The sequence below is a fragment of the Ciconia boyciana genome, chromosome 1, assembly GCF_034638445.1.
Source record: "Ciconia boyciana chromosome 1, ASM3463844v1, whole genome shotgun sequence".
Taxonomy (NCBI): Eukaryota; Metazoa; Chordata; class Aves; order Ciconiiformes; family Ciconiidae; genus Ciconia; species Ciconia boyciana.
In genome coordinates this window covers 19,558,154-19,585,810 of record NC_132934.1, presented here as the reverse complement: position 1 = coordinate 19,585,810, position 27,657 = coordinate 19,558,154, and the positions used below count along the sequence as shown (strand labels likewise).

The 27,657-nt window shown below is 36.2% G+C and overlaps 1 protein-coding gene across 2 annotated transcripts in view; it reads right to left on the bottom strand.

Moving 5' to 3' along the window:
* TAFA5 (TAFA chemokine like family member 5) overlaps window positions 1-27,657 on the bottom strand; it is a 311,006-nt gene that overhangs the window by 124,293 nt on the left and 159,056 nt on the right. Inside the window, exon 3 of one of the 2 annotated variants that reach the window (XM_072868009.1) lies at window positions 9,928-11,180. The exons of the other annotated variant lie outside the window; for it this stretch is intronic. Within the exon in view, the coding sequence (XP_072724110.1) occupies window positions 10,936-11,180 (245 nt within the window). The 3' untranslated portion in view covers window positions 9,928-10,935. Of the gene's footprint in view, window positions 1-9,927; window positions 11,181-27,657 lie in introns of those variants that run through there. 2 annotated transcript variants of the gene reach the window in all.

Below are 27,657 nucleotides of genomic sequence, written 5' to 3'. Positions count from 1 at the left end.
GCAGGTTCTTATGTCTCTCCACTGATGATAAAGGGTATTTAAAGAGATTAAGCTCCTAACACTGAGGCTTCTGAAAAACACCTGAAGTTAGGTGGGATCAACCTTGGCCCTAAACACTGCTGGCATACTGAGAGGGCTGCATGCAGTCATGGCATGGGTGGTCATCTCATGAAATTTCATACAGATTGTCCAATCAGTCTGAAAGAGTTCATAGCACACTACAGGTATCTTAAGTCTTCCAGTTCTTTAAGGCTGCCTGTTCAACCTATTCTTTTAAGTAGGTTTTAGAAGAAAGAAAGCTTTGAAGAAAGTAAGCAAGAAAGAAAGAAAGTGAGAAAGACAGACAGACACGCATTTATTTTATGGGATTTCTGCACCAAAGTTTTTTTAAGTCTTCCCCTCATCCCCTTCTTTTTCTGCTGACCTCTTCCTTAACCAGTTGAGTAGGGACAGGAACATAGATTACTATAGAAGGATAACCTTCACTTAATAATGGGATGAGAAGGGTAGGGGAAAACATTGCTTACCTAAGCCAGAACGGCAGAGAAAAGGAGTTAAGCTTCCTCTGAGCAAAAGTCATGATTTAGTGGTCAAAACGAAAGACTAAGAGTATGGGGTTTGTTCCCTTTCTTGCTCCAAATAAGCTGTCTGATCTTATTTATCTCTTATCTTCTCTATGACACTGTTTCCATGTCTGTATAATAAAGATAATAACACTTCCTCATAAGGTTACTGGAAAGTTTAATTCATTAATGTAAAGTACTGAGCAATTCTTAGAATGGTACTGTAGAAATGTGAAATATTATTAAACTGTCAGTTATTTTCCTGTAAAATTAGACCCTTTTGTCTAAGTAAAAATAATTGGCGTGACAAGAAGATTGAAAACTTTTAAGTATAACATAAAAGCTTGCTTATAATGATGAGGTTGTCAATTGACACCACATACTGCAGAAATCATGGTTCAAAGACTGTAGCATGACAATAATGAATTATTTTGGCTAGCTTAGTTCACATTTATACATATTCTAGTATTATTATCACACAAAAAAAAGAAAGTACAAGGGACAAAGAAACAAATTCACCTCTGAGAAATCTTTACCAGCTTGACAGGTAAAAATATACAGCTCCACTGCTAGAGTTTTAAATGGATATTACAGGCGTTAAACTTTGGAGTTCTTTAACAGATATTCAAAACTATTAAAGCACAAGTTTCAGGGAACTGCACCCAGAGAGATGAACTATCAGAATTACAGAAGATTATTAAAGAGATATTTGACACCTGTAAAAGAAGGCTAAGGTTTTATCTCACGGGAATTCTGGCAAGCAGTGTGCCTATGTGTTATAATAAGGAATGACTATGAGAAAAGCGGCATGCTGGGAATAAGCAGAAAGTCGACAAAGACGATGAAGGGCAGAGCTTGACAAGGACTTTTTCAGTCAGGCTGAGTTCCTTATAACAGAAAGTGTGTTTGAAGAAGGCAGGTTATGAGACAAAGAGTGGTAACATTAATGAATAAACCAGGCAGGCAGGAAAAGTACCATGTGTTCTTTAACCACTTCACTTTAGACAGGAGCCATGGCAGAAACTCAGTCTGCCTCCTACCTTTCTAATCCTTAAATGTGATCACAGAAGTTTGGCAACACCACTTCTTCCCTAGCAGTGAATCGTACTGAGGGACAAGCTAGTGTGTGAATAAGTAGTTAAAATTCCTCTCACCACATCTCTTACCTTCAAGGGAGTAAAGACCAGATGTTACCTTTAACATAGATGTATTGCCCCTGAGCCTCAGCCACTGTTTGGTTCTGCAGCTCCCATAGCAACTGCTATTAAGTGCTAATAATATGATTAGGAGAAAGGAAAGAACTGCTTCATGACTAAAATGTAATAGAAACATTTTAGACCAACCCTGATAAGGGTGCATATCTTTACACCTGATGTTCTAGGAAATGCAACTGAAAACTCCGTTGATGACACGAAGAAAAAAGGAATGAAGTACATCAAATAATGCACGGTGGAATAAATACTGCTATCTCATATTTGCTGCGAGGTAGCAGTGTGCTAGATAGCAGAGTGATGAGTGTGCCTTAAAAAGTATAGATCGACTGATAGATAAGAGAACTGAATGACTTGCAAACCAAGTGATCCTATCTACAAGCAAAAGAAATGGAATTCCTGTATAAAATGTTCAAGCTGGGATATTTTATGATCATACTAAAAAGGAAGAAACAGTGACAGCACAAGGAAAATAATACATGGTTGCAAAACAAAATTCAAGACTGAAATTCAGCTGAGGTCTTCTGATCCCACAAAGCACAAAAGCACAACTCAAACAACTCCTGAATGACAATGAATGACTGAATTCCAGCCTCAGTATTTCAGCTAAAATCAGGATGCAACATAGAACAGCAGAACAAGATTCTTAAATCTGTTTCTTACAGTCTGCAGGTGAAAAATGTCAAAAAGCCAAAATGGCAGCAGCTACCATTTGTGAATTTTAAACAGATAATTAAATGAAAGAAAGGCTCCTGTACGCAGACAGGAGATTTAAAAGGTTAATGAAGGTATAATAAAGATGGAGATCTGACTATGAATGCAATAGTGACTTGAAAAAACAAATGTTAATGATGGGCAGAAAAGAAAGCTGATTAAAATAATTTCTGTTGAACTCTCACCTTCCCACTTCCATTGCACTTTTTCTGGTCATTTATTATACATATGTACATACATAAAATATAAATACATATAAAATTGATGTCTAAATACAGAGGGACATTTCTAAAGATATTTTTTCACCACAAAAGATTGCTTAGATGAAAAGCCAGTCAGAATGTAGATATTTTTCAAAGAGAGAATAATGTGGGATCTCAAACTGTGACCACCTCCCATGACCCATTCTGAATCAGCAAGACCACTAAGAGAGCATATGCATGTTTATCAAAAACCTAAGAAATAGTTTTTATTTCAGCTCTTCTACTTCACCTTGCCAAGCATCCATAACAAGCTGAAAGTTTATGTAGCTTTCAGTAGCTATTTTGTCTTTTCTCAGTATTTCAAAACTATCTAAATGTATGGATGGCAGAAACAACTTCCACATTATTATGATGTTTTACTTTTCCAGACAGGTAACTTGGGTGGTAAGACTGGAGGTAAATACAAACTTCCTCTCATTGACTTTCAATGTGCTCAAGGTGGATGGAGCAAAGTTATTTGTTTCTCCATAGTAAGATTTACAAAAGGTATGACACACTGTTTGGGTTAACGTGATAGGTATTAGGGATAGTATCTTTGGGCAAACACCATCTTAGGCAATAATTTTCATTCTTCAGAGCTCTTGAATAAATAAATGCAACATATTTTGACAGTGTCAGGTTATCTCTGAGTTTCTCATTTTCCATAAAAATATTTCTGTGATAAAGCACACCCTGCCTCCTATTCATGGAATATCTCAAAATATCCAAAAAGTCTCTAAACTTTTCTCTAAATCTCTCAAAACTTACATTGGACTTAATGCCTCTAAGAAGTTATTTAAAACCATTTAAAGTGCAATCTGGATTACAAACATGTAAAACATGTTTTACATAATTACAAACATGTAAAATGAGGACAAAAATGCATGTACATTTAGTTGTATAAAACTTGTTTATGGTATTACTCCTCTCCCTCAGAACATATCTTACAAAGTAAGCTTTGAAAGAACGAAAGCTCTTCTGAATCTAAGTAGCATGGTGTCTTCATGTAGACCCTAATGTAACAAGTCTTTATCCTGCATACTGTATACAGCTGTAATACTGTTCTTAACCAATGTAAATAATAGTTGCTTAAATCTACCTTCTTCTTTCAGCAGAAAATAACCTCAGTGATATTCCTGGAAAAGGAAAGAGAAGTAAGGAACTTTATAAAATATTTTTACTGACAGAATAGCCAAAGTACAGGGTTTATGTGAAAGATCCCCTAGCTCCAAATTCAAGTGGCACTATCTCAGGGGACCTGAAAGTCCTAAAATGTATGTTTAATTATATAAAACTTTTCATCAACACAAAGAGATATAATTCAGCAACATCTGCCTGGAATTAATGCATTGGGCCCAGAAGCTGAAATGTGTGTGCTCACAGAAAGGTGAATTTAAGTCTTTTTTGCATATCCATCTCCTTTTTAAGAGTATTTGCTTACTGAGTTGGACTCCAAATAGGTTAGAAAGGACTCAAGGTGTTAACATTTACATCTCCTTGCCAAAGCATCAGTGGTAGTAACTGATGCTACTAGCAGTAAACCACTGCTAGTAATGGCTCCTCTTCCTAACCATGCCCCTTTACCAGAGAATAGGAAAGCAGTGGCACAGAAAATATAAGAGTGGTCCTAATCCTCTGAATATTTTCTGCGTAGGAGGAATTTGGGATGGTGGTAGGGTAGCATATATTGCAGGAGGAGCGCAGAGCATCCTCAATAAATTTCAGCTTTGGCAAGCATATTCTCACTGATTTCATAATTGCTGACAGTTGTTAGTTGGCTGGGACCAAGCTACAAGATGATTGGAGTTGAGAGTAAGTGAAGTAGAGAAACTGCTTAAAAAGGGAAAAGGAAAAGAAAGGAGTGTTCTGGCATCAAACATGAAATGAATCAGTAAAAAAGCAGGATCCCAGTACTGGTGATGTGGAATAACAATGAAATAATCTGTAATATATCAGTCTGCTATGTCTGGATGTGGAAGAAAAGGGGGAGTCCCCAAGGCAGCATCCAAGTCAATCAAGCAACATACAGAGTGCATAAGTGATCTGTAGACAAACACAGAGTGAGCTTGTTATGACATGCAGACAGATGTCCTGGCCTGAGACTTAGCTAACTCAGCAGGCCATGAGAAACTACTGAACACAACACAAGAAATTGTTGGAGATAGTAAAGAACAGTGTGAGAAGGTGACAAAAGGGACGCACAGCAGTGGTGAAGGTGAGTCCTGTTAGAAAGACCAAACTGTACGGATACTTGAAGGGGCGAATTGGGGACCTTTTGTGGAGGGAAGAGCCTTGCAAGGCCATCTCAAGTAATGCCGTAGAAGGCCAAGATTATCTAGGTAATGGTATCAGAAACACCAAGTTTGGGTATGGATGTAGGACAGGAGCACCAAGGCCATCAATGGGGGAGACAGGGATCTGGGTCTGGCCCCGGGATAGACCACATGTGTGGGGCCAGCTCCTGATCCGTTTGCATCCATGTGTGTGTGTGTCACTGCGTGACCACCAGGAAGCTCTTGCCACCTCAACAAGAGAGTGCCGTGCGTGTTCATGGGGGTGCCACTTTGGGCATGGCTTTCTTTGTTGGTCCATGTGGCGCCTCTGTGTGTCTTTGTGTGTGTGTGTGTACGTACACCTCTGGAATACACGCCGTCCTCGCCACAGGCTGCACCTGCAAATGGGAACGGCAGCAAACAGACTGAGAGGAGAAATCACCTGGGCTGGAAAGTCCACCAGATTAGGTTTGCCGTAACAGAGCTTATCTCTGGAAGTCCTCTGCTCCCACTTAATAACTGTGGGGTTTACACTTGGAGATGGAGAACCTGTATTGATATAATAAAACTAAAAATCAAACTGGAAGTTTAAAGGAGTTGCAGAAGTGAAATATATATGCTCTGTCTAGCTAAGAAAATAAAATCCTTTCTTTGTCTCTCTCACCTGCCCCACCTACCATATATGCATGCTTATGTATGTTCATGTGTGTGTGTATAAATGGGTAGACAAATCAATATATAGACAGATAGATGTAAAACAATCAATAAATTTTTGTTCAAACATTTTTGTTCAGCTTGAATTTCTTGCTTAAACTTTACAGAGGGGCAGAATATATTTATTCGGGAGAGGGCAAAAGCTTCATGCTACAGGTGTCACTAAACATACCACACTTACGCATAAAGTTCGTTTTTGCCAGACAGATAAAAGATTAATTTGTATTTCTTTTAGGGTTCATTTGGTGGTGATTTTTTTTTGGGGGGGTGTTTGGTTGGTTGCTTTGGCTTTGTGGGTGGGCTGGTTTTTTTTGATGAATGATTGCTTACTAACGTAGACTGGAAGGACATGAACAATCTGAAAAGATCCACAGCCATGCCTCTTCCTAGTTTTTGACACTGTTTTCAAATATGTTACTCAAGCCAAGAGTAATTTAATGGTGATAATGTATTTCTAATGAATCTAAATACTTTGTGACGAACACCAGCTTTCATCTCAAAGATGGTTTATCAATTGCACAACCTTGTCAGGAGAATATCCAGGGAAATTTACTGATATCAACATACCAAAATAATTAAGCCGTTATGACTTACTTCCTGCATCAATGCTCTTATTTCTGGTTTTGCCCATGTGATTACACAGAAATAGCACTGTAATGCCCAATAACACCATTCGGTTAAGAACTATATAAGTACAATTCATAGCGTGTCATTTTACATGAGAATCAAGTAAGTAAATGCCCTTAGACGGACACCCTGAGAATCACCCCAGCTACTATAAAAGAAATCAGAGGACTCAATCCACTGAAACAACTTCCTTCAAAGCATATATATATCTCTCAGCACACAGTGGCTACTCAGTGGGCAAAGCTGTCACAGCTGGATGCCCAATTAGAGATCTCTGAGACTGGCCTCCCAAAACTAATTTTAACTGTTTCAAATGCCTGTGGGATGTTTGCTTTGCTTCCTTTGCTATCTATATATTACAGCCTTTTCATGGAAACTTATATTACACTGTACAAACAATTAAAGGAGATAAATAAATGGCACACTTGAAGATGCATTGAAGCAATCTTGATTTTTTTTTCATTTTCATATTATTAATTTCAGATGTGTCTCTTACTTAAAACAGCAAAAAATGATTTTATAAACATTCCACCTTAAATTTAAAACTAAAATGTGTTTATGGTAATTATAATGGAATAAAATAGAGGCTGTGGACTCTAATATTAAATGTATATATTTCAAACCTAGGTTTTCTGTTTTGCAGATGCTTACAGATGAAAGTTTATCTGAGCACGGAACAGCATTTGTGGGGGTGGTAGTAACCATATCTGTCAGTCACGATGCCACTGCTGCACTGCTGCTACAGTCAACATTAAATCCTAGTGCTGGATGCTTCATGGTGCACTAAGCAATAAAGCACAAAAGAACTCAAGAAAAAAAAAGTTTGCTTGTTATCCCTATCAGCCTGAATCTCAGCTGGCATAAATCATCAGTACATCTTCACTAACCTCAGCATAGCTATGCTGAGTTATATTACCCATTTCTTTAGAGATGTCATTCACAATGTCTTTCTATTCAGGAACACATGATCAGGTATACATGTATTTCCTAAAGCTGCATGAACTATAAAAATACACGTACACACACGTATCAAAAGTATCCTATCTTCAGAATACAATTACTAAAGCTAAAGGAAGTGTAGAGATAAACAAAATAATAGTATTCAGACTATATAATTTGAAACCAAAACTCTGACTGTGAAATTGGTTTGATCTGTAGACAAATGTCAGCTCTGTGCCCTATTAAAGTTGCAATTGTTTTAAAAGGACATATCAGTGAGCCCTGAAATGTTGAATAAATGTTAATTGGAAGTCAAAGAAAATATCGTGAGTAAAATAAAATATACAAAGAAAAAGCACTTTCAATTTACAACACAGTAACAGTTGGATCCAAGAAAGAAAAACATTGCCAAATAGTCAGGTTCCATCTTAATACAAGACAAGACAGATACTGGAAGAGAGTTTAATTTTAATGAGCATAATCCTGATTTTTTTTTTTTAAGTAGCTACCATGAAAATATATTACTTTTCAAGATTTAATTGCATGATTACATTGATTTTTGAGCTACTTATTAGCTATCCTACATATACATAGCAGTGTAAAAATGCATGGGATTTGTGATTGCTATACCATAGTATACCCATGTAAAGCATTAACGTTTTGTATAATCTAGTTACAATACAGAAATAACAATTTGTAATGTTCTACCTTTTTATTATTTGTCCAAGACTAGGTATTATGAATGATTTTTTAAAAGTACTTCAATCATTTTTCTTTGGTAGATTTGTACAGTTTGACAGCAGCAATTTAAAAATGAAGACAGAAGAGAGATTTGATTTTTATTTTTAATTATGGAAATGCAATCTTCTTCACATCTACTTTCAAAATGATGACTAGAGGCTATTGCTTAAGTGAATGGTGAACAGTATGAGGAGTGAATAATCACACTTACTGCAGGTACTGTATAACTTATGAAATTATACTAAAAAGCTGCTAGATATAATACTAAAGGGAAAAACCATCAGAACATTGTATTGTATATCCTACTTACGAGTAAAAATAGCATTTTGTTGGAATGCAGTAATCACATCTTGTTGTGGGACAGCAGTCATGAATTTTATGGGTATACTCTTTTCTAGATCCTGCTAAGAATTTTGTATCTTGGCAAAATATTTTAAAATATTTTAACCTTAATAATGAAATAAAACCTGATTATTTAAATGCATGTCGTATTACCAATGTCACCAGTCACCAGTCTAGTTAAAAAAATCAAATACAGTAATTATGATAATATTGCTGGATGGAAAAAAAATAAATCTAAGGTCAAATGATACCTAGTTCAAAACAAATTCTGGTAGAATATGCCAACAAATGAAATAAACTGACATTGCCTATTCTGTGAGAAAACAGACATAAAAGCTTGGTTTCATATGAGTCAGTGAGAAATCTCCCATTGGCACAGGCTGAGCAACTATTTGATTTTAGGCTTTTGTCTTTGTTTGTTAAAAAGGGTATTCACATTTCCAGTTCTGCTAATCTGACACTTTGATTGTATGTTACTGAATTTTCCCCCTCTCACACTCTTGGAGAAGAAAAGATCTGATAAACCAATTCTGGATTTGTTAGCAACAACAAAAAAGGCCCTCTTACTATTCATTTATCTTCAATACACAAGTGCATCTGGAGAATCATCCATGGGAAAGAATATAATACCTATTAAATTGTAATCCTTGGTTCACTACATATACAGACCTAATTCCCATACTCTCCAGAGAAGCTTCGGTTTTAGCCTTGAAATACAACCAACCAACTACAACCGAGTCAGTCAATCAATGTCATGAAGGCAGCTCCAGCAACCTTACCTAAGACCTCCATTTATTTTTCGCTGGTAGAGAAAAAAGAAGAAAAAAAATAATTCCACCTTTCCATATTCTTTCAATTCTTCTCACTTTGTTAGGCCTTACTTGAGTGATGAAAAGTTTTGCTGCCCTAATGTTTTACTATAGCAAAAGTTTTGTGGTTTGGTTTGTTTAAGTGTTGATAACAACAACAAGCCTGCACATATTGCATGGAGTATGTGCACATGAAAAAAACAAAACAAAGGAAAAAAAACCGAAAAAGCCAAAAAAACAAGCTACGAACAAAAAAACCCCTGATAGTGACTGCTTGACCTTAAAAAGCAAAGGTTTATGAGGAGTTCAAAAACATTTTTTTCTCTTTAGACAGTAATAATAGGATCCCCTGACAGATTTCTGTATATTCCTTGAAGAGTGCAATTCACTAGCTGAGTGATCCTCTCTTAATACTGGGTAACAAAGAGGGAAGAAGAAGAAGAGAGGAAATCAGCTATAAGCTTTAGGCTGTTAACTTCAGATTCCTCTGCTGGGGGGCTAATCTCCCTTCCCACCCAAAGGAGAGAAGACCCCCTCCAGAGTACGAACTTGGTCTTCTGAACTATGCTCTGAAGAAGCCTATCAGCTACACAGGAACTTTCCACATGAACTCTCAGGAGGCCTCACACTTCTTGCAGCATAGGATAACATCCATTAGGGCTATGCATGAAAAGGAGAGTAATTTAGTAGTGGAGTTTCACACAAACATAGAAATATGAGAAAGATCTTGTTAATGTAGTTAATTAGTACAGATTGTAGCTTTACATGCAAATGAAATGCCATGCAAGTAGTTTTTGTGCTATGTTCAAGGTTAACAATTTTATTATATTTCAATTTATACGTTGTACTTTTACATACAGGACAGCCGAGATAATTTGAGATTATATATATTGAAATGTAGATTCCAGGTTAGAGACCTTGAAGGCCTAGGTTTTCATTAGTTCCCCTCTTTTCTCATTTTGAGAAACTAATACAAAACACCTGTCCATACGGTCAGAAGAACAGTGTCTTCTAACTTATTATATAATAATAATCTCCAGAAGCTAGTATTTAAAATGATAGATTTGGATGAGTGCTACACAGAGGATTTCTGTAATGAGAAGCAGTGTAGCCAGAAGAAAACTTTCGTAATAGAACGTCTTCAATTTGAGAGTGCAAACTCTTACAGAGAGTGAGGAACAGGCTTTACCATGTAACACAGGATTTTACATTGTCCTTCAACTGTTGCCATCTGTATATGTGATCAGCATAATACATAGAACCTGTTTTTCTTAGCAGTACAAGTTTTAAAAAATCATTATAAAATTATTTCTCACTAAATATATCAATAAACTGCAATAATTAAGAAAAATGTCATCTCTGCATATGCTTATTTATGTCATCTCTGCATATGCTTATTCTATACCACCATCTTTTCTATTGTCATTTCAATTTCTTCTACCACTACTCTTAATCCAAAATAATCCTTATTTGGTGGGATGATCCTGACATGTTTTAGTTTTCATCTGTCCCATCCTGCTATGCTTCATGCAGTGCATCAGCACTTTAGATCAATCTCCTAGTCCACAGTCATGTATTACTCATCCCATTTCTGTACCTTCCCTCTTGTTCGACTCATTGTCCATACTGCTGCACATTTATGGGGACAGATAAATCAGAATCTTTTGGGGTTGATGGACTATCAAGGTTCAGTCACCTCTCACTATTATTTATCCCTTCTTATACGTTGTTACGGCAGTTATGGAACAGCACCGTTTTCTTCATTTCCCAGAAGGGCAATGCAATGAAGGGGATGGAATATATCCTGTGCAACTCCAGACATTCATCTCATCTAAAAGTGGCTGTCTAAAACAGTTCAGATGAACCAAGTCCAGTAGTGCCCATTCCTCTCCAAGGAATAGAGGGAGTTCAGGATGATTAGCTGAGGTGCGATTAGCTGAGGTGCAGTCATCTGAAGTTAAAGGAGATGCATCCAAGTCCACCTGTCCAAGGTCATCCAAGAAGTCTGAAAAGACATTTCAACTCAAATCTCAGCTTTATATTTTGTATGCTGGAACACCTGAGAAGTACAGTGATGGAATAAATTTGTCAGACTAAGGAGAAAGGGTTAATGGTGTAGTAGTGTTGTCATGAACTGAAAGAAAGCTTTTAGTTTATGGATGTCACAATTCAGGAGACAAAAACCCACTGTCTTCGGAATCCCATTTGATAGAAATTACTTTCACCCTCTTCAAAATTTTAGAAACTATAGTTATGGTTTATGTTATTAATTCAAATTCTTTAAAATAACCTGTTCATTAAGAAGGAAGTGTATTTAAAAAATAAGTTTACAGTTTTTAAAATCAAATAGACAGATTTGAGATCTCCTTGCATCTAGGCCCATTTATTATTTTAAACTTAAACAAAATGAGTCAAATGATGAATATGTGAATACTTGTATTGTGTTGTACAAGAAGAAGGGATCTAAATGCTATTGAAATAATTGAGCTATTGAAGGCTAAGATCTGACTTGTACAGCAATAAAGAATGTCTCTGTTACACTGAACAACACATTCTGTTGACTCAGGTAATGATATTTTATGCAAAATGTGTATTAGTGGATCCATATTCAAATCTGATGTTGGTTTTACTGATATTTTCTATGTCTTTGTGACATTCCATGATCTAGTCCTTTGAAAATGAGTTGAACAGTGCATATGAAAGGACCAAATAACGGATGAAGAAAAGATATGGGTAGAAGTGAATAAAAGAAGATAATTTCTCCTTTCATTCACTTTGATGTCCTGCTCTCACACTATTTTTTATAGTACATACTGTCATTCTCAGTCGAAAATGTGACTCCCGTTAGCATAAGGTTGAATTATTAGCCAACACAGAATGACTTTAAATTCCAGTTCTTACTAGGCAAAGACAATGACAACATAAAAAACTAACTGCTTTTTAAAGAAATTCTTTTTTTCAAATTAGCCACTTTCTTAGTCCATGATGGTCAGGTTTTGGCCTAACAGGATATTGTAACAGAGTGACTGACTGAAAATGAAAATCTTGTATGTTGTACACATCCACTCTTAAGGACTGAAATTATTTACACATATTTTTGAATGGTGTATTGTTTGCTATGTTTCATCTTATGGATGGTTCTAATGTACTTTTACCTGTGTTTGCTATAGAAGACAAAGGGCTGCATTTTACTTGTAAACATTAGGACCATTTAGCCACAAACAAATCCTAAGCACCTCTTTCCTGCACAGCAGCTTTCTGTGCATCTTTCATTGCAGGGGTGCAACTTTAACAGTTAAGACTGCTATATTTTGCAAATGCGAATTTACACATGTGCAGTGAAAGCTCAGCATAGACAATTGTGACAAACCCAATCTTGACTTGCACAAGGCATAAATTGGCCAGGACCCCTACAAAGATCAAGTGTCTTGTGTGAGTCATTTAGCTATTTAAACAGTATTTTTCCTTTAACAATAAATAGCATGTTATGACAATCCTAATATGGGCTGACTGATATGGAATTACACTGGTAGAGCCCTTGCAGCTGTTCTAGCATCAGGTTCTCCAGAATTTAATGGCCATTGCATAACTAACTCTTCCCCTCAACTGAACTTGGTACATGCTGGGGAAGCAAAGATGTGACATTACTTTTTTCCTGTCACTTCTGAGATGGTTTTTACTTTAAATATTACCAAAAAGACCAGGAAGGCTGCAACTATGCCCTCTAATAGGCCCTAAAAGGATTAAAGCTTTTTTAAATCTTACACAGGAACAATTTAGCGCATAGAAAAGCAACTTAAAGAGGTTGCTCCTACCATCTACCTTATTTTCTCATGAAGCCCACCTGTACTAGAATCTGAGAACAGATTTCTGTACCAAATAAATACACGTCTTCTCTAAACTAAACTTATCAAAAGAATACTTGCCTACAAAAGGTAACAGAACTAAAAGCTGTAGGTATATTAATTCTCAGAAAATCTCCAATTTCCTCAAAAATAATAAAAAAATTTGCAGTATTTCTGTATACTAAAACATTGGAACTTTTCTGGAATGAATAACATTTTCAGTCCTCATGATTACTTCTAGCAACTCAAAACAGCGTGTTCTGCTTGTATAATGAGTATTTAATTTAGACTCATATGCACACTCACTTCTATACAAGCTGAACTCCGTCATAAGCATCCTCTTCATTTCACTTACCTTGATTTACCCTCAGAATCACTTTGAAGACTGCAATATACAGAAGTGATTAAAAGGGATTAAAAGCAAAAAGGGACTAGGTCAAGAAATACATGTAGAAACAGTAAATAGTACCATCAGGAAGTTTTTTTAAAAAACACTTTTTTTCTAGAATGGACATATCACAATATGACATGCCATATTACAAGATGTGATGGATGGTCTATAATTTGCTAGATGGTCTATAATTTCAGACTTTAATTTTCCTTGTTGTTTTGACAAAAAATACACTACCCCTACCCCCACAATCCCCCCCCCCCCCGCCCCCCCCCAAACCCTATGTCCTGGTTTCAGCTGAGATGATAGAGTTAATTTTCTTTATAGTGGTTGGTATGGGGCTATGTTTTGGATTTGTGCTGAAAACAGTGCTGATGATAATACAGAGATGTTTTAGTTGTTGCTGCACTAGTCAAGGACTTTTCAGCTTCCCATGCTCTGCCAGGTGCACAAGAAGCTGGGAGGGGGCACAGCCAGGATAGTTGATCCAAACTGACCAAAGGGCTATTCCATACCATATGACGTCATGCTCAGTATATAAAGCTGGGGAAGAAGAAGGAAGGGGGGACATTCAGAGTGATGGCATTTGTCTTCCCAAGTAACCATTACGCATGTTGGAGCCCTGCTTTCCTGGAGATGGCTGAACACCTGCCTGCCCATGGGAAGCAGTGAATGAATTCCTTGCTTTGCTTTGCTTGTGCGCGCAGCTTTTGCTTTACCTATTAAATTGTTTTTATCTCAACCCTCGAGTTTTCTTACTTTTGTTCTTCAATTCTCTCCCCCATCCCACCAGGGGGGAGTGAGCAAGCAGCTGCGTGGTGCTTAGTTGCCGGCTGGGGTTAAACCACAACACTCTAACACTTCAAAATATTAAAAATGTTCACAACTGTCACTTTTAGTATTACAGGATGATTGGTAATCAACAAGGTCCATAAATCTTGGGCTACAATTTCCTTTTTGTAAAATTGATTTTTTTTCTCTCTCCCTTTTTGGTTACAATTCCGAAGCCTTTTTTTCCCCCAAAAGAAAACGTAAAACAAGAGAGAAAGAGAGAGAGAGGAAAGAGAATAAGCATCATTCCACTCTTGTAATTCAGGTAGGAGCATACCAAATTCCCCAGTGTTTATCAGTTCCTATTGCAAGTGAAGTCATCCTTAGAATCGTAGCATATATGCTAACAAACACAAAGATTTTTCCTAAGTATGTCTTTGACTGCATTGACTTTCTTGTTTCTAAGTACGGGTTTTCCCATGTATGTCATTGCAATGCAATGATCACTGTTTGTGAATGTACTACCAAACTGGAAAACATCTGAATTTGTACTATGATTAAATACATCCTCAAATGCAAATAGGATATTAGGCATTACGGCTATTAATTCTTGACTTCATATAATGACTTACTGTGTTGAAGACAGGTAGTAGAAGAATTTGACCTCTGTGACCACAGCTGTGATTTGAAGCAGGTTTTTTCAGTGCTAAAGGAAGAATAAGCAGGTTGTTACCTCTGTCATTCTTCGAAGGTGTATTTGGAAGGACCCAAGGATGTGCTCAGGAAATCTAACTACTTTTACTCTGAATTTCTGACTTCCTAATAATGAAAATTTCAAAGGCAAAGAAAAAATAGGAGGGTTATGTTATCAAACACACACAAAAAGGGTTTAATTTGTCCATGAACTATGTGTCATTGACTTCTATTTCAAACTTCTTCCCTGTGTAAAGTAAAATGCAATACATACTTACAACTATGTGAATGATTGGAGGGAGGGTTTTTTTTTTGCTGGTTTTGCCAATCACTACTAATACAATGGTAAGTAGATTAACAGATGCTGTCAATAGTCTCTAGGGACGTGCAAGTACATTAAGATGACTTTGCAATGCATCACTCCTGCTTACTATGTAATTAAGTTACAGTTTTCTGTATATAATTTCATTAATATGGATTAGTCAAAATATCAATGCACAAATAAATGCAGACTTGCAAAATGTGTATGTCGATAAAATAAACATAGCATTCTAGTAACAAGGTAGGAGTCTAACTTCCATAAGATGCCTATTCAATACTGCTACTCAGTTGTCATTCACATGGGTAACTGAGGTTATCTGAACTGTGCATTTAGGGCCACCTCCTTTTCACAATTCCTCACTATTCTAATATGCTGTGAGAAACGCTTTTTTCAGTTCTCTGAAGGTGGACTCTTCTGTTTACTTGAGCCAATTCTTTGGGATAACATTATATAAAAGCAAAGGTGAAAAGGAGCTCTATGCAGGATGAATTAACTGAGGTAAGGTAACTAATAAACGAGCAAGCAGCCCATCACAACAGACCACAGAGTTAGCAAAGAATCTGTCTCATTTATAGTCAAGAGGAAAATGAGATTTGAAGGAAACAAAAAAGAAATCGTGAGCGTGCACCTGGTGAGAAACGATGTGTCCAAAATTAATATGGTTTTCATACAGTATTAGTATGGTTTTCATACAGTACTTTGATGCGTACCTTTCTGATACACAAATATTGTGATCTTTAGAAACTGTTCTTCCTTAAATGAACATCTTACGAATGGGAACTAAGAATGAAACATCTAGCCACAGTCCTTTAAAGAGGGCAGGCACTGTCTTATGTTGAAAAAGAAATGAGGGACTTTAGGTTTATTTTCAGCCTTCCTCCTTTCCTCTCATGTTCTTTCTTTCGTCCTTCCATCCTACTTGTCTTTTCCTTTGAAAATTAATTACCCTTATAAGCGTGTACAGTTCTATTTGTCACTTGTCCATAGTTAGCTTTATAGAATATTATTCAGAAAATAAAAATTGCATACAAATTGATGTTTCCATTCTCACCATATTGTCAAAGCCTTTGAGAGGGCAGAATTGTCATAAACTAATCAAGAAAAGGTAAGAGATTTTGATTTACTGACCTTTAGTTTATTATTACAGTGAATGTCACGGTAATAAATAAAAAACCAAAACCATAAAGGCTGTATAATATAACATGCTTTTAGATCCCTTAGAGATTTAGGAAAAAAAAAGAAAAGATATGGGCTCCTACTTAAGTATTTTTATCTTGAAATATTAATATCTATATCTTTTTCAGCCTGAGTTTATACAGAGGAATGACAAATAACATCTCCTGGCTCAGTTGTGTTTTCAGATTAGTACTGTTTGAGTCAGAGAGAATTAAGCTCTTTCACCTCCCACAGCAAAGGTAAAGGTGAAGAGTTTCTATTAATAAAGCAAATAAAATCCTACACTGCAGTAGACTATCACAAATAAATCATGCGTTTCCAGCACCTCGCATTAAGATGTTGTACATTAAAAATAAGACTGATGCAAGGAAAAATGACTCAAACCTAAGTACAAAGACAGAGATTTACAGTGTTGTTCTACAGAGAACAAAATGGCTTACAACCCTGTACAGCTGTTTAAGAAAAACAAACAGACAAAACGAAAGCAAGCTGACTACTGTTTTCTGAAAAGACAGGAGGGTAACACAGTCTTCAAGCATAAAATAAATTAATAATTATGATAATTCATTCATCTGAGCTTATTTTCCAGCAAGTTCCCTGTTGGTTTCTTAATGAGGCTAATAATGTATAATCTTTACAACTGAAAGTCTCAAAGGAAAGTTTACACTTCAGGAAAAAAAAAAGAAAAAGAACTAGACAAAGTGCCTTAAGAGTAACCTAAAGTCTCATTGGGCTAGATCCAAACAAGTGATATTGTAAGCCTTAGGAGAAACTTCTATCCAAGTTGTGCAGCCCTGTGCAGTTGTGGCATAACTGCATCAACACACTAGAGCCCCTGATGCCCAGAAGCATCTCTTTTTAGATACCTAAACCAGATCAGGATCCAAGACTAGGCAGTACTCCTCAGTACTCTGCCTCACATGATACGGCAGATGATACAGCAGATTTCCAAAGCAAATCTAAGTATTAGAAACATACGCACATGCAAAAAAATGAATACATATATATAATCTTACAATATCAGGTAAAATGCAATGTTGATAACTCTTTTCCTTTAAAAGGTGGATAGTGGGAGACAGCACTTTTCACATGGTCTTGCAACCAGCCAGGTATAGATGCAACACTTGTCTTGCCTGCTATGCTTCACACACACCTCACTTGCTCTTCAGGAGCACCTTATAAAACAGCCTCAGCATGTTCTCCATTCCTGTTGTTGATTAACTGTCATCATGTTGAAAATAATGTAACCTACATCAAACACCATAAAAAGTGACCCTATATCCTAAACTTTCCAGTGCTACTGCTGTTCTAAAATATATTGGATTATTGGAAGTGGGAAAATGGAAACTAGAACCCTATTGAAAGACCAGGTAAATCAACAAAATGATTTCATTTAAAATATCCTGACTATTCCTGGCCTGGTTCTGACATCTGTGATAATAACTATGACCATGTCTGTGATTCTGACACTGCCGAGTATCTCGTCCTGAAATGACAATTTGTGACATGGAGAGACAATAGGGAGGCAGGGAGAGGGAAAAATGCATCTTTAAATGCATAATCAATAAACATAATCATGAAAGACACTGCATCATAAACATGAAAGCTACTAAGTAGATATTGTTTCCACTAGTATTACTGCAATATATAGTGTACAGACCCAACAGATGAATTAAATATGCTCCAATGGAAGCTGTTTTTTCCACTTCTACACAAAAACTACTCTCATACAGTTCAGGTGGTATTACTAGGACTGTAAGAGACTATACAGTAACACAGAACCACCACTCCACATCTAAATGAGGTAGCAAAATTGTGGAGCTGCAAAACATAAGATTAGAAAGTTTTCCTGCTGTTGCAAAAGAGCTACAACCTGGCACCTAACTCTCTTTTTTCCTTCTTGTAACAATAAAAGAAGCTTTGGCTGTTCCGGAAACTCAAACACTTGATTTGATCACTCCTCAATTCTTAGGTTTTTCAGCTTATCTTTTAGTTCTCTCAACACTGCTAACAAACAATAGTTTGTAGGAAAGCAAAAGACTTTTCTTTGAACCATCAAATGCTGTGTGGATCAGGACTCAGTGTTCTGACTCATGGCTGTTGAAAATGTAATAACAATATAAAAAAACCCCTCTTAAACAGAGACAGAACAGGACTAAATCTGGAAAAAGGATGTAACTGTAATATACCAACAGTGTTCTTTTCCAAGAGCACCAGCGTGTTGCCAATAATTTATTAACATTTTAATGATATACTTAAATGTCATATTTGTCCCTCTTGTTAAAGAGTTTGGCACTTCACCTTCTTATAAAATCAATTCTTACAAATGTAAAAGAGTAGTACTCACAGAAAGCTATCTATCTAGTCTACAAAAAAAGTGAAAGATTTATAATCTATATGTTTCCCAAAGGAAAGCTGGTGATGTAAAGATGCAGCAACCACAAAGCTATTTCTGACCATGCCTCATTCCAAAAGCTATGAAAGAAAGGGTCTCTTCTCCTTCTGCCAGTCCTATCCCTTGGACAACTACGCAAGATTTTATCACAAAAAGATGTATCTTCCTAATACTGGCTGATGGTCAGTGTGTGTTTGAAGAAAGGGACTGACAGGCAGTGAAAGGTAGCCACCTGCCTGTAGAAAAGCAAAACTGGACATTCAAAAGTAAGTGCAATGACAGATAATATCATTTTGGATTAGAGACAAGATATATAAAACAAATACAAGAACATTGATGTTAAAATTAAAATAAAAATACAACCTAACAAGCCCAGAGCACTTTCTCTTCTTTACGTCTGGAATTTTAATTAAAATTTTTAACAAAAATAAGCATGACATCAGACTTGTAGCTATTACAGTAGGGCAAAGGAGAGCGATGCTTGTTTGATATGGTATTAGTAAGTTAATAATGTGATAAATCTACTTATTACTTAGCATTAATCCCAGAAAATATTGAGAAGCACTTGATAAAATCTGCCCTTAGAGAAATGACTTTCTCCTTGTTTGAGGAACACATCTAATTGGGTTTGAAAATGGTGCCTGATCCGCTAATCTGACAATTGAGAATGAATTGGTCTCTCAGGTTTTATATACTGATAAATCTACAACTGCTGGGCTTTCGGTAGCATTCTAATTTTTAAGTGTTTTTGAGATGAATCAATGCACATTTGGACAGATCACTCTCTCTCTTTCATCTTGATTAATCCATTAAAGTTAATGCCTTAGACCTCGTCTGCAGCAGAATCTCCTTGAAAACCTGGGAAGGTAAGTTAATCATGGAAACAAGGTGATGCGACATCACAGTCCTTAATATCCCCATTCTGATAACCTGATTAGTAGATTTAAAATGTTAGGGAATTATTTTTAAGACCTGAGGATCTGAGTTTCCAATTTAAACTTTGCATTACTGACTGCAAGAAGTAGAATACTTCTGTCAGCTGTGTGAGAATATAAAAGGAATTCAACTAAATGAGTAGTAGACTTCAGTGCAGTGTACAAGCAGTGAAGATCATTTTTATTCAAGTAATATTTGTAATATAAATATACATCAGTGACATACAAGTATAAAAATTGAGAGTAGTATCAATGTTGAAGACATTTACTGACACACAATAAAAACATCAAAATAAAGAGCACAAATACAGGACTATTCCAGTTTTAATCTCTGCCTTGCCACATAAGAACCTAATTTTTCTTCTCCTTCTGAACATGCTCAACTAAAAAGTTTTCAGTACTGCACAGTAGTAGCAGTTATTGAATATATGACAAAATGACTGACAAAGCAATAATAAAATGTGATTAATAATTAAAATAATGTAATTATAACACAGGACCCTCTTGCAAAATATAAACCACAGATATCAAAGAAGCCCAGAGCAGCCACTTTCTGCATCAGGTAGCGTTTTAAAATTTAGGACACTTCAAAGTACCTTTTTAGTCTCCAGAAAATACTCTGTTAAAAAAAGACACTACATTTTTATAAGGAGCTATTCAGGCTTAGGGAAGGCACTGCTCATTATTATGAAACCAGTGATGCACTGAAGTGGATATTGCCTTATGTGAAATTTTTATTTCTTCAGATACTCTCTTTAGGTGAAATCAGTGTTCTGGATAAAGCCTAAGCATATATAAACTCATGTAACTGGCTAACAAGTCATAATTAGAACAAGAAAGAATACAGGAAAGATCTTTCAAATTCTAACTCAGCAGTTGTTTTAAGAAACTTCATTCCTTACCAGTAGCTGCAACACATGAAAGACATATCACACTCAAAGGAATTTCAGAAGTCTCAATTATAAATATACCCAGTATTCTTAACATTCTTAACAGCTTTGTTTTTCTATTTATAATAGAACTCTCTCCATAAGCACACAGGAACAGTGGACTGCCACATCAGTAATAGATGAATGGATGAATTCCACTATTTTGAAAAGTTTTGATAGACGAAGGAATGAAAACCATCATATGCCACAAAATTTTGAGGGTTAAATTCTAGTCATTAAAAAATCCAAAATGTTAAGTCATTTCAGTCGGACCAGGATTTCATCCCTAAATTTAGAAAAGTTCAGAGCCATTCTTGTTCCTTTAAAAAAAAAACAACAACAACCCTATAGAAATTCTCAGTTGCTTCACTACAACCAGATTGGTTTTTTTAGTCATCTGAATAGTGGCTGGCCTCTCAGGCATTTTGTTTACAGCATTTTAAAGCACAAGGGCACAGAGGTTGCTGAGGTGTTTCAGTGAAAAGAGGCACACTATGATCAGCACCTGAGTCACAATTGTAATAAACAATTATGAGAAGCACTGAGAGGCCTGGTAAAGAGAAAAGACAACCTGTTAAGAAAACCCTTCCTCTGAACAGAAATCAGCAGGAGGGAGAAACCCTCAGATACCTGCAGTAACTTCTCAGTGCAAATTGTTGGGATTTACCATTTTGTAATGCTTCTTTTGGAGTTCACCACCTTTTCCATTGACTAAGGAAATTCACGTCAGACAATCCCTGACACGGTATAACCACCAGTGAAGTTAGGCTGACATACCGAGAAGTAGCACAACCTCAGATCTCAGGTTCCTCCAGAAAATGAGGAATACCTAAATGAATGATTTGTGAAAAGTTTAGTGTGACTTGTCTAGAATGACTTAGAAATTTGTGGCACTGGTAGGAATAAAATTCAATTTTCTAGGATATCATTCAAGAAACAAACCTTTCTGCAGATCTTCTGCTTCTTTAATTCACCATTGAAGGTTTAACATCACAGTGAATGAGCTCTGACAACACTGCCTGCTCTGACCACATGATAGTGTCTGCTCATATAAGTATAGCCTTGCCCAGCCAAATGTACAGACAGCCCTGTCTCAATTTTCCAGCTCAACTTTGCCACCTTGATAATATTCTTCTAACACCTTTTTTTCAATCTGACTTCCTAAAGACATGATACTGTAAAATAATGCCAACTGAGCATCCCTGCTGTTAACATTTGAACCCAAAAGTTATTTGGCTGATTTTGGCTGATAAGGTTGGCCAAGACCAACAAACTTTTCTATAAATGCTGGGAAAACAGATATGTGGGTGGTTGAAAGAAATGCTGTGTGCCCTTACAGAAGGAAAGGTGGCAGCCTGAGCCCATCATGAGACATGACTTCATTGGAAACCATGCTCCACAGGTCCATGGCCTGCTTAGTAATTTTTTTTTGGTGGGGGGAAGAAGGAAAGCTAGCAATCAGAAAAATGAGAAATCCCACTATATGACATCAAACCAATATGAACACAGAAGAATGATAAGCAGATTTTGCATCTTTATCACAAAGATCTATGCCTTTTGAATTAACTGAACCAGTAATGTGCATTGTCTACATCAACATTGAAATAAAGTAGGCCCAGGGAACATTTCTTAGTCCTGAAGTCAAATGGCACCAACTTAGATCTTCTCTGAGCCTCATATAGTAAACAGGGGGCTCTAAGGAAAAGTTATTATTTGGTTCTGTTCTTTGTTTGTTTGTTTGTTTCATTTTCTGGTTTGTAGTGTCTGAAATAAAAGGAGGGTGGACTGCAGCCACTCATAGTGGTATTTTTTTTAGCATGCAACTGCTTGTGTGCCATGCCCTGGGATAAGACATGACAGCACATGTGAGTATTTGATGGTGAAATGTGTGCTGAGATAGTGATGGAAAACTGTGGAGGGAATCAAACTTGGTATTATCTTGTTCACACTGCTCCTTACCTGAGGGATTTACTCCCTCAGGTAACTGCCTTGAAGAGCACTAGCTGGCCCAGACCACCGATGTGTCAGGGACCATGCTAATAAGCGGGATGGATGAGTGCAGGGCTCAAGCTGGTGCTCTGACCCTGTTTTACTTACTATAAAGATCCCTGCCGTAGAGCCAGCAGGACGCAGAGCTGGGAGATGGACAGAGGAGCTGGATGTAGATGAGAAATTGTCCAATGGGTTTCACTGATGTCGACTAACAGAGAAAGAACAGTAAAGTTTGGAAATCATAAATATATTTATATGGGAATATCCTTCTACCCATTTTCTCCAAATTATGCCCATATGCCTAATTCTCTTCAATTTGACATCATACCAAACTGTTTTATCAACTTCCAGCTCTTCACTGTTGCCCCTTTCTGCTCACTTAGTTCCCATCTTCTCTCCACTGGCTTCTCCCTGTTTCCTCCCTTTCCTACCCATTCCTAGTATCATGCTTAACAAAGCAGAACATATTATTTCCCTAGTCTCTTTCTTGGAAACAGATAAACCATAGTTAGCCTCAGGCAAGAAGCTGGAATGAAAAATTTCAGTCCAAAAGGATAAAGTTTAGTAAAGTTATAAACAATCAAAAACAAAGACCCAGATTTGTGTTAGACAACTTAAATAATATGCTAAAAGATGTACGTATAATACACATAGCCTAATGTATACTCAAAATAAATAAATAAAAATTCCAAACCCAACTATGCCTGACATCCTTTTGGCAGTATAGTCTGGATGGAAAGATTTAGGAAAGATTTACACTTCTGAGACTAAAATTAGCTCAGAAAAACAGTCAAAAACATAGCAATGGGGAGTATATCCTGATCACTTACCAAAAAAAAAAAAAAAAAAAAAGGCAGGATGAGATAACCTAATCAAAAGGAAAAAAACATTTCCTGCTTCACAGGTCACCTAACACTCTGAACCCTGCCCTGCAATTCTTCTGATGCCAAGGGACCTCTGGACACTGGAGAATAAATAACACTCATAACACTCATTTCCTCTCCAGCATGTTTCTGGATGTACCACTAAATAGGAGAGAGATGTGGCAGCATTGACACAAAAATTAAGATAACGTACTTAAAAAAAAAGGAGGGGGGAAAAAAAAGGGAAAAAAAGGAAAAAAGGAAAAAATAAAAAAGAAAAGGATCTTTTCAGAAACAAAAATCAATTATTCTTTCCTTTTTGGCACACTCAAGTTATACAAACCAGGGAAAATGGTAGTATATTTTTGCCGAACACATAAGACCACTCTTCCTAAAATAGTGTGAAATCGGCTGGTACAATCACATGCTAAATTCAGTCTTAAATGACAGCAAAACAAAGATCTGGGGGAAGATTTTTTTTAAGGACTGGAAAATTTTAGAAAAAATTATGACTCTATATCTATGCAATGTGAGACAACAATTTAAGCTCACATTAAAGAATGCAAGATTATTACAGAAGGAATTTACAGTCATCACTGACTTGCACAAAGTAATGATCTGAGTTTTAATGCACTGACTCTTGGTTTTAATCGTCTAAACTACCAGCTTTGTGTCACTAGCTAAGGTAAAAACTAAAGTGGTGAGCAGCAGCCTGATTACATATGATAAATACTAAGTTGCCACACATGAAAAAATTAAAAAAAGAACAAATGTGTCAAAATTAAATACTTAATATATAAAGTTATCAAATTAATGGAGCATCTGAAAGCTAAAGCCCTCCAGTGAATGTGATAAATCTGTGTAAGTTAATGTGAATGCTAAATTTGGTATCTAACATTCAACCAAAAGAACTTCACAGCTGCATCAGTGCGCACAAATGGGTAACAGAAGTGAGAAGAATTAAGGGATGCGTTATTCATTATGAGACAGTGGTTATACTTATATTGCTAAAACAATTCTTTAACTCGGCTATATCTTAAAAAGGTATCTCTTACTTTTCACAGCATGCCAATGAGACGTAGGATAGAAATGGTCTACATGCTCCGTTTCCATTGCCTCTTTGGCACTCTGCATTTTCATGAATGCACCAAGACTACCTCATAAACCAGATGCAATTACATGACATTACAATGAAATTGTTTTAAGTTGACTAAAAGATAGGAAAGACTATCTGTAATATTAGAGAAATTCTGTAATAGTGCATAAATGGTAATAGCTGGGCAATTGCAAATATTTTGTCTCAAAATACTGCCAACTCTGTAATTGTGGCAGGATATGAAAGTACATCTAAGAAGCTCAAATATTAGTACAGACATTTATGCAGAGAAAAAAATACTACTATTTCTAGTTGTATTCTTATACTTCTGAGTATCAGAATTAATTAAAAAACTAAAATCAACACCAACAAAATCCCCTTTAAAAACTATAATGCAATAAAACCTTTCAAAATATAAACCAAATATGTTTCCTGCAACCTAAGTTTGAAAATAAAGTGATGCCATTTGTTATGAGAGGTACGAGCTACCCTATTCACCTCCCTATGGCATTATTTCCAATAAACCATTATTATATTTTAATGGCTTGACTCTGAAAAGTTTTCCTGCTTGTCAAAGCATGAGAAAAAAGCAAACATAGACTATAAGCATCCAGTAGTTAGTGCAAATAAAAACTGTAATGCTATATGAGTAATTCTTGGAACTACACAGAAACCATTAACAGACAGAAAATAAAAAAAAAAAAGGTCAAGGGGAAAAAACATCCCCTACATAAAGGAGGAGGATCTGAGAAACTAATTGTCTTTCCTCTGTACATCGCTTCAGGTGAGCATTATATATGTAATTATTATAAGTGGAGCTGCTATTAATTAATTCTTGTGTACCATGTTCAAAATAGTTGAATGTCAAATAATGTTTAGACAATTTATTGTTTTAAATACATTCCTATAATGCCTTGTCCTGATCCACAATTGCTTCACAGATGCTGACTACCCTATTATGTGTGTGAAGACAAAGGCACCCAGCAAATGCCATTTCACGCAGTATACTGTTGTGAATTTTGCTTTATTTATTCCTTACTATTACATTGATTATTGCTATTTATTAATTATTGCTATGATATGTTTTGAGTAAGCTCAAGACTAGCACTAGAAAGGTCAAATAAGGAACCTGAAAAATATTGAATGGAGCTCTAGAAAAATCTCAGAAATATACTTGAGATTTCAAAAAGATGAGTTAATGTCTTCCTGCTTTTTTGAAAACATGGAGAAACAAGCTATTATATTAAAGAAATTAAATGGTGAGAGAAACTGTTTTATTAAAAGACAACCTAATTGGAAAATGTTCTATTTGGTCTGTTGCAGAACAGGGGTTTTCAATCACAAAAATTCCACATGTTCTTAAAGAGCATTTCTAAGAATCTGTGCATTTTTTTCCCATCATAACCTTAAGGCAATTTTAAAAAGCCAGTGCTATATATACTGACTGACTGAAAATAATAACTACAACCTTCATACACGTTTGCTCACATGGCAGAGATGGTTGGACATGAAACAGTATTTGTGAACTCACATCTGCCTTCTCTGTATATAGACCTTTATCTTTCACGCTTCCACTTTATAAATTAAAGGGGTGAGGGAGTTAGTAGTTTTGAAAGATAAATTCTAAAAGGGCAGAATACTTTGAATTACTTTGAATATATTTTCTATACAGGGAATATACTCTTGATAAACTCAAATCAAAACAATACCCCCAAAAAGGCTCTGAGACTGTTTCTTACCAAATCCCTCATAAAATATATAAACATTTGTTACAGTCACGTTTTTTGCAGCACTAGACAATTTTCCTTTGTCTACAACAGACTTTTGATATAAAAATGCAGTAGAAATAAAGAGAACTAAGTAAAACAGGTCAAGCTTGTTGCATCTCAATATCTTTTAAACAGAACTCTCACATTTAACACAAGTTTGTTCTTCTCTCTCTGTTTTGAAAGCTTATTTGTGGCAAAGATTGGGAGGAAAAAAAAAGATTTAGACAGGAAAACTAACTGGCAAAGACATATTATCAGTAATCATGTTTTGTCAGTAAATATTCAATTTGTGCCCCAGACTCCCAAGCCATTTTACAAACATTTCCTGTTAAAACATTTTTATCTGCTGTACAGATTTACATGCCAACATGTGCCAACACATATAGCTATTATCAGCCAATGGTACATATTTGTTTAGTGGTCCCAACATCAGCTTTTGTAGACCTATACAATGATAACTGTCAACTCTCCCCCTCACTGGCATTTTTGGATTATCTTTTCTTGCTGTTCACAGCTCAGGACCCAACCTTGTTAACATGAGTAGTTTAATATATTTAAAGATTTTTAAAATTAGAAAGAAAGACCACTCCCTGTTAGCAGAACTATGAAAATGACTCTTTGCTCATGCAAAATTGTTTCATTTCTGAGAACAGACCATGATCAGACCTGGTAAATCACCTGAGAACTAAGAAAGACTATTGTTTCTGATCCTCCTAATTAATGAAGACCCCCCCAAAAAAAAGAACCGAATGAAAGCTGAGGTGTGCACCAGATCTGCCAAGGGCAAGACAGTCATGTGTGTGAGACAGATCCAAAATAAGGCTTAAAAATATTAAGCATGGACGATCCCAAAACTGCTTAGGGGATCACCTCCTTGTTGCATGCAGTATTCGTCGGTTTCATAGCACTTTTGGTCAAAACAATTTTGAATAGTAAAAAGGAAAAAGCAGCAAATTTGCACAGATCTAAATCAGCTGAGCTTCCTTAGTGGGGAGGACACTTCAGAGTACCAGGCTCTGTTTAACTGAAAATGTGCCCTTTGCTATTATCTGTTGTAGAACTTGCTGTGTCCTCTAATGCACTATACAAACAGTTAACTACTAACTTGGTATTTCCTTAAAAATAAAGAAAGATAGTATAATGTCTTTTGAAACTAAGATGCCCTAAAAGTGAAGTCCTAGACTCCAAGAAGTATGTTTACGCTTCATACTAATCCCAGGTTACAACAGCACAGCTGGACATTAGTGCACTTTAACAGAAAGACGTACATACTGCGATTCATCTAAGGACTTCTGCCAGGTGTAT